This window comes from Sinocyclocheilus rhinocerous, unplaced genomic scaffold (assembly GCF_001515625.1).
Source record: "Sinocyclocheilus rhinocerous isolate Xijiao unplaced genomic scaffold, SAMN03320098_v1.1 scaffold1912, whole genome shotgun sequence".
Classification (NCBI taxonomy): Eukaryota; Metazoa; Chordata; class Actinopteri; order Cypriniformes; family Cyprinidae; genus Sinocyclocheilus; species Sinocyclocheilus rhinocerous.
In genome coordinates, this window is record NW_015634463.1 from 239,555 (window position 1) to 248,353 (window position 8,799).

Sequence of the window (8,799 nt, forward strand, 5' to 3'; positions counted from 1 at the left end):
ACACAGCGTCTCCCTGACATGGCTGCTTCAACACTAACTGCGGTTACTGAAACCACGCCTTCTTTCTTTGCGTGCACATTTGGGCGCATTATGTAAATATTTCCACATAGTGAGGTAGATATGTGGGGCGTGTTTAAACGAGGCGTTTTAGGAGGGCGTGGACGAGTCTTAACTTTTATAAAGAATATCTCTTTGGGTTTGAGACTTTAGTCTTTGCAACTTTAGGCATCTTATCTATTCACGAACAGCTTGTAACACTCCAAAGAGAAAGGAAAACTTGAAATCGCATCATATGACCCCTTTAAATCTTTTATCGCCATAATTATTTATGTGGTGTAATGTTGTGTAATAAGTGGTTTGACTGCACCGTATCCCTTAAATGTCTGTCTAGTTTGAACTTGCCGCTTGCTCGCAACTGCTATGTTCACGGAAGCTTGCATTCAAATATTTCAACTCCAATCAATATTTTGTGTCTAATTATTTACTTATGTGGCAATTAGCCGTGTAATGTACATCTAGCCGGTTGTTATCGCAGAATAACCCCCTTCAGGGTTAACAACCGGCTGGATGTACATTATCCCTTACTTAATGGACAGGAGCTAATATGAACTAACAATGAACAGTTTTTCATTTTTACCTAATGCTAATAGTGATTAATAAATGCTGTTTTAATTGTATAGCTCATGAATTAACTCAAACTAATGGTACCTTATTGTAAAGTGTTACTGTTTATTTATTATTAATATTATTGGTATTAATATTATTTTTAATATTAGCAATTTTAGTACTTTAACTTTTCTTCTAATATTTTTACCAGCTTTCAGTTAACAAAAACGATACTTAATAGTTAATAGTAACAATACTGGCTTAGACATTCTGCTGAATATATCCTTTTGTGTTCCATGGATGAAAGAAAGACATACAGGTGTGTAAATGATGACAGAATTTTTTTTTTACAAGGTATATGAAGATAATGACTTCATATACTATGTTTTTATATATTGGCACAGATTGAGAACTAAAATCTTGTTATGCTTGTCCCTACAGAGATGGAGTCCCACCTTACAGATATCGTAAGCCGCATCGACATGAGATACACGAAAGTGCCAAAGTTAATGGGCGAGTGCCTCTACCTCATATTCCTGTAAGTATGCTTTGGGTTTGTAGAACACCTTGTTGACTTTACAACACTTTATTTGTGTGTGCATCTCTACCTTTCTTTCCATCACTCCTCTCTCCCTTTCTCTTCACCCCACTCCTTTTTATTTTATTTTCTGTGCCTTGTCTCTGTCCATCATCTTCTGGTCTTTCCCTGTCATTCTTACTCTCTCTTTTCTTTTCCCTGCCTTGTCTCTCCCATCGCCCCTAAAATGAATGTGCATTCTTAAGATGCACAGCGGTGGCTGGGGAGCTTTGATCATGTGCTGGCGAATAGCTGATGGAGAGTGAGAGAGCGTGAGTGTGCTGTCTAAAGCGTTCCTGATGCTCTCGTCAGCTCTGCCTGCTCTGCCCCAGCAGATGTGAAGCCTTCCCCTCTGATGGCTTGGCTTTATCACTGCACCGGCTCCAGCATAATTGGAGCCTCTGAGATAGAGCCCAATTTAATAGAGCAAACATACACTTCCCCTCACTAGGGCCTTTCACTCATCCTATAGAGACTGAAAGCTGTGGAGGCAGCGAAGACACTTCAGCTCGAATGCACGTGTGACGCACTGGAGACTCTTTAACGTTTTTTTTTCAGCGTGCACCCCAATATCTGATTATCGAATGACAAGTTGCAGATGTACAAACCTTCTTAAAGGGGTCATATGACGTTGCTAAAAAAGAACATTATGTTGTGTATTTGGTGTAATGAAGTGTTTATGCGGTTTAAGGTTCAAAAAACACATTATTTTCCACGTAATGTACATTATTGTTTCTCCTCTATGCCCCGCTTTAAAGGGATAGTTCACCAATTATGCCACATCTAAACATGGCACATCAGTGATGCCAGATGACATTTTTGATTTCTGATCTCTCTAAACCTAAAAATTAAAAGAAAAAAAATTCCATACAAAAAGTGGGGTCTGTCAAATTTTTTTGAAAAAAGTCTCTTAGGCTCACCAAGGCTGCATTTATTTGATCTGAAATACAGTAAAAACAGTAATATTTCAAAATTTTAATATTAATTTTATTTTCTGCAGTCATTACTCCAGTCACGTGATCCTTTAGAAATCGGTCTAATATGCTGATTTGGTGCTGAAGAAACATCATTCAAAATGTTATTGAAAATAGTTGTGCTGCTTAATATTCTTCTTCTTTTATGAATAGAAACCCTAAACTTCTGAATGGTAGTTTATATTCAAACCACACATATTTGAGAGTGAATAATGACACATCTTGGCCTGTTACTCGCACAAAGATATCATTTGACTATTTAGGTGCTTTTAGTCTTTTTTTTTTTTTTGGGGGAGCTTGACAGCACCAGATAACCATTCAGATTCATTGTATATAATAAAGCAGATTTTCCCTAATGGCTGCTTTTTTGTTTAACTGAAGAAAGAACATTGTATGGGTTTGGAACAACATGAACTAAGTGAGTGAAGAATCTTTATTTTCTGATGAACTGTAATTGTTATTACTCCACTTTGCTCAGGTTTTATCTTGTACATTGTTCACATTATTTTTATGGTTCTAAAGCTTTAACACGCTCTCGCTGGGATGTTTTTTTTCCATTTGGTTGCATTCGTGCGTTCTGTCTCTGTTAAGTTTAAAAGGCTTTCTTATATTCTGTAAGCGTGGTCTGCGGCAGGGAGGCAGTGTTAGTAACCAAAACGCCTTGTCAAGACTTGACAGATTCTGCAGTTCCACTGGGCATAGAACCGTGTGGGCTGCGGAGGAGACTGATGAATCTTAAGCAAACAGAAGGCCAGAACAAAGAGAGCTGAAACAGACTTTAGATCAGATTTGGCCCTGTAATCAAAATTTTAACGGCTCCTGTAAGGTTTTATTGGACCTTGTCCAGGCACTGCCTGCAACTATATTTCTTCATGTGTCTGTCCTCCTCCCCCGTCTCTTTTCTCCTTCTTCCAGACTTCTGGAATAATAAATTTCCTGAACTTAAGTTGTTTAGAGTCCTGGTGGCTTGAGAGCAAAAAATAGCATAATAAAATGTATATGCACCTTTCACCTGTGCCACCTAATCTGCTCAGATAAAGAGTGATTATCTGATATTCAGCTCTTTGTTTTAAGTTTTGGGTTCATGTTGCAAGCTCAATGTGTGAAGGTGGATTGTGTCTTATTTTTTTATTTTTTTTTCTCTCAATTGGATTGAGTTTTCAAAAAGTTCTGTTAGGATCATGAATCATTGTGCTGTCACTGACGGTACACTAGAGGGAGACAGTGTGTATGAGTGTAGTTTATCCAGGAATAAATTGCATTTTAACTAGGGTTGGGTATCGTTTGAATTTGATCGATTCCGATTCTTATCGATTCCTAGTTTTGATAAAAAAATCCAATATAAAAAAAATTAAGTCAAACATTTAGATTTAAACATTTAGACATTTATTCTGTCTTTTTACAAAGCATTCTGTTGCAGCTGAATAACACGAGCAAAAATCAGCAGCCTACAGAACACTGCAAGAGGAATTTTGCCCTGCAAGAGGAATTTTGCTTTAAAAAAAAAATACCACAGCAAAAACAACTAGATTAATATAAATTTCAAATATTAAAGTGTTAAAGACAAGTAAACAGTAATAAGATAGGAACAAACAAATCAATTAGCAATATCATAAATAAATAAAACTGAGCAAAATTTCAGGTACAGAAACTGTAATTAAAAGTTTAAAAACACTGCATAGTTTTCTTTTCATAAATAAAATATAGATTAATCAATTAAAGTTATTAAATATATTCAGTCAAGATTGGTGAATGATTTTCTTTTGTTCTTTGATTAATATTAATGACAGGCACCGCGTTTATTAGGCTGCTGTCTCTTTAACAACGCTTGCGCTTCGTGTGCGCAATACTGATTCACAGTATTACTGTTTTTACAGTATTTTTAATCAAATATATGAGCCTTGATGAGCATAAGACACTTTCAGAAACGTAAAAAAAACAAAAAAAACTTTTGAACAATAGTGTATTTAAAAAAATAGTTTCTCTCCTTTACCTATATTAGTGCATTTCATTATGTCCTTGTTGTTGTTGTACTACAACATGTAATATAAATGTAGGTTTTTTTTTTATTTAGGGTAATCACATCTAAATTACATCTTGCGATCTGTAAATGTTATCCAACTAATTTGATTATTTTTAATGTCTGTTACAAAATAAACACATTTGATTTAAGCATTTTCAGACATTCAAATAACAAATAATAACTGCTCAGCCAGTCCCTCATTCTGAGTCAGCAGCAACAGCGCAACGTGAAACAATAGTGCAAAAGCAGATGCAGTTTGATTACGTAATGAAATGTTCTAATCACGCCGGTTTGATTTTACATGTCAAAGGGATAATATTTCATAACTACTTTCTCTGACAACCACATTGAAATGTAGGAGTAAATTCCTTGATCTGTGTTGCCGTTTCATGTGTGTACAGAATACAGGAGTTATATGCAACATTATGATGATTGACATGGTGATAACTATAGCCATATTTAGAATTCTCACAGCTGTAAACTAGAACATGGATGCCAACAGTTTAACTTATTTGGTGGAGCTGTTTTTGACCAAAGTAACATCAAGTGATTGACGATTTATTACAGCTGCTGTTTAAATGTTTTAAGTAATTAGATTAGAAACATCATTATCATTAAAAAAGCTGATAGAAAAAACATGCAATTTGCCTAAAAACATGCAGTTTAAGTTTTTATTTGTGTTCATTAAATGCGATTTAAATAATTTATTAATAAACTTTATTTTGGGCTTCGGCTAAATGAAAATTTCGGTTTAAAATTTTTTTTTTCTCGATAAAAACATTGTGCATCACTATTTCAAACTGGAACTGATTACTGAAGTCTGTGTACAGAAGCATTGCATTCATTCTCATCTAGTCAAATATTTGTCGTCCTAGCCTGTACTTTTGCGTTCACTATTGTGTTTTAAACTGTCATGTATTATTGTTCCCTGTACATGCCTGTGTAATCAGCAGCTGTCGTTGTAGCTTCTTTTTTATAAGCGCATCACATTAATTGTGAATAGTGACCTTGAGTATTGACTCGCATTGTCTTCCCATCAGCGCACAAACCGGATGCCAAAGGATATTCACGTTGAGCCAGAGAAGTTTGCAGCGGAGCTCATCAGCAGGCTGGAGGGGGTGCTGAAGGAACGTGAGGCGCAAGAAAAACTGGAGGAGCGGCTCAAGAGGGTTCGACTGGTGAGTGCATCTGAATCGTCACATCACTGCCGTATTTTGAGCTATAGTAGGTTTTTTGTTTGTTTCTCCTTTTATCAAACACTGATGTCTCTGCCACTTCTGTTCATGAGCGAGACAGTCGGATGTGTTCTAAAGACTTCCTGTCTTATCAAGAGGGCTCCGCTCATTTCTTTCGTCTTTCTGTTCAGTGTCAGGTGAATCACCTGCCGAGATTGAGCTACTTGCTAGTCTGCTTCAGTGTAATGACTTTGTTTGAAGTCAGCCGGGGCGTGAAGAAATGCTTGCACACACCGCAAATGGGAATCTTTTTCCCGACTCAAAGCCAGGTGTTAAGTCTCAAGGAAGATTATTTATGTAGTTTGGCTTCCTGTAAGAGGAACTTCCATCACAGAACAGTGACTTTGAGTTATTAAGAGCCGAAGGAAGAATGGCATTTGTGTCCTAATTGATATTCTCACTGGTGCCTCAGCTTTCAGCAAACTTGTTTTAAGTTTTCTGTACCTATCAGCTGAGAAACCATCTTCTATATACAGCACTTGCTCTCTTTGCTCCACTGAGCAGGATGGACTCTGACAGTTAAACATGTTTTTGCCAGCAACTGAACCTTGACAAGTCTGAATAAACTCTGATATCACCATTCTGGGTGTTATTCAGTCATTTTCAGACAGAATTCAGTTTTTTATAGGTCGAGTAGACGCAATGAAAATTGGCTGCTTTGCGCATTGCGGTTGGATTTGTGTTGTGTCTCCCACCTCATCTCTTTTTTTTTTTTTTGGCATGATCTGTTAAAGATCATCCAGAGCGCTGACCCGCACAGCTGTTCAGTAAAAATAAAATGATGCATAAGCCAAATCCTCAAAATTTGAAAGAGAATCAAAGCATTGCACACAAATGACCTGCTGTGGTTTCAGCTTTATTGACTTTATTATGAAAATGAGAAGATGACCAAATTAAAAGGCACATTTGATGAAAAAGGAATTTGGATGGAAATAAATGAAAAATGTGACTGCATTGTTAACAGAGAATAAAATAATATATATATACATACTGTTACTACCGTTCACATGTTTTTGGGTTTAAGTTTTTTTTGTTTTTTTTGAAGAGGTCTCATCCTCACCTCATCTATTTGATAAATAATATTTGATAAGTAATTGTTTTCTATTTAGAAACATTATCAATCTTATCAATAAATTCTTATCAATATTGAAAACAGTTGTGCTGCTTATTATATTTATTAAATACTAATATTTTATGAAATTTGGATACCTTGATACTTTTTTTAGTTTTTTTTTAATAATTAGAAAGTTGAAAAGAACAACATTTATTTGAAATAGAAATCTTTGTAACAATATAAATCTCTTTTTCTTGTCAATTTTGATTAATTTAACGCTTCGTTGCTGAATAAAAGTAATTTCTTTAAAAAAAAAAAAAAAAAAACCTTTTGAACGGTAGTGTATATAGTGAGCTAGCAATTCAGCGGTCAAGTGGAACACGTATGACATGTCGACTGATCACGAGAACTGTTCATATAAAATAATTTTAGTAACTAGCAGCAAAGAGAATACACAAAGGCAGTTTACGAAACACTGTTCATAGTTTAGCCAACATCAACATAATGCAAGCAGCAATGACACTTCATTACAACTAACTAAATATAATAATTTGAAACTATTCCTTAAAAATGGTATTGATTGAAACAGTGGAACATTCTCATAAAATGATTAATTTTTGTGGGGAAATCTTCTCCAAATGCCCCAACCTAGAGTGAAACAACCTAAATCTATAATATGCTAAATGTTATTCAGAATAAAGATATGGTGTGAACGCAGTTACAGTTTAATTAGATTTAGGTCATGACTGCTTTCATAGACAAAACTATGCTTTTTCATTGTCTGCTAGTAACAATACAGAATGTGACTAAAATGCAGTTTAGTCACCAGACTGAAACTAAATTTGTCAAAGAACTCAGTGTTTTTTGCCAATAAAATCAAAATCAGAGAATGGCACAACAAATTAGCAAGTAAAATCTAAAATCTTAAGAGAACAGGCATGTCAGATCATTTATAATCTAGAGAGAGGTCTGCTTGTCGAGAAGGGCTTTCATTATTAAAATGAATATTAAATTCATGTTTTGAGCAACAAGAGAATTTTCTCATGGCTGTTTCAGGCCATTATGTGTTTTCAGTGTGACCATAACAAAGGCATATCAATAGAATCTTTGGAAACCTATAAACGTATGACCTCTGCCGGTTTAAACATGTTACTGCACAGTGATTCTACATCCCATTGTTTTCTACAGTAGACTTGCTTCACCGGTCAAATTTGACTTATTCAGTCACTCATTAGAAAATGTGTTTTTTCTTTATTGAATAAGATGGTTTCAGATGCAGTTCAATGGGTTTTTTTTTTTTTTAAGTATCTTGTCATTATTCAATAATCTCTTGTGTCCTGTAGGAAGAGGAAGGTGATGATGCAGACATCTCAACCGCTCCCTCCCTGGCCAATCACAGGGTTCCTCCTGCAGTCCATGTGCAGCATTATGGCGGTCGCTACTCTGAAATGAGCTACAACGGGCTGCAGCTACGGGACGCACACGAGGAAAACCCCGAGAGCATCCTGGACGAGCATGTGCAGCGTGTCATGAAAACCCCCGGTTGTCAATCTCCGGGCACGGGCCGCCACTCTCCGAAGTCCCGCTCCCCTGACGGGCTTCCCGCGGGCAAGATTCCCGGGGTGATGATGCCGCTGTCTGGTGGCCAAGGCAAGCACCAGGCTCGGCTAGGCCCAAAGGGTGAGGCAGCGCACATGCAGCATCACAAACACATTCACCACACACACTATGCCGCGGGGGGGAAACCCAAAGAACAGGTGGAGGTGGAAGCCACGAGGATGCACGGAGGGTTCGCCTGGAACATGGAGCAACACCACTATGGATCCAAGACACGCAACTTTGCAGATGGAATGAGTGTCGGCCCCAATGCCGTGGACCCAATGGGTTATGGGTATGCACCTCTCTTTTTTTTTTTTTTTTCTTTTTTTTTTTAGATATGTACACTACTGTTCAAAAGTGTGGAGTCAATAAGATTTTTTAAAATGTTTTTGAAAAAGTAAAAACACTAATATTAGGAAATATCATTACAATTTAAAATAACTGTTTTGTATTTTAAAGGGGTCCTATTATGCTCTTTTACAAAGTCTTGATTTTGTTTTGGGGGTGTACTAGAACAGGCTCTCATACTAGGTTGTTCGAAAAACACATTATTTTTCACATATTTTACATTATTACAACACCTCTCTCCCCAGTCTGACATGAACGGCTCGAATAGTTCCTGTATCAAATGAAAGCCCGCCTTCTGAAATACGAAATGTGCTGTGATTGGTTAGCAAGGCCAGTGTGTGTTGTGATTGGCACCACTCGGCGCCTGGTCGGGAAATGTCACG

The 8,799-nt window shown here is 36.7% G+C and overlaps 1 protein-coding gene across 4 annotated transcripts in view; it reads left to right on the forward strand.

Moving 5' to 3' along the window:
* LOC107745589 (axin-1-like) overlaps nucleotides 1-8,799 on the forward strand; it is a 39,876-nt gene that overhangs the window by 21,968 nt on the left and 9,109 nt on the right. For all 4 annotated transcript variants that reach the window (XM_016559483.1, XM_016559486.1, XM_016559485.1 and 1 more), the window contains exons 4-6: nucleotides 1,048-1,144; nucleotides 5,221-5,358; nucleotides 7,813-8,360. In XM_016559483.1, the coding sequence (XP_016414969.1) occupies nucleotides 1,048-1,144; nucleotides 5,221-5,358; nucleotides 7,813-8,360 (783 nt within the window). The remainder of the gene's footprint in view (nucleotides 1-1,047; nucleotides 1,145-5,220; nucleotides 5,359-7,812; nucleotides 8,361-8,799) is intronic.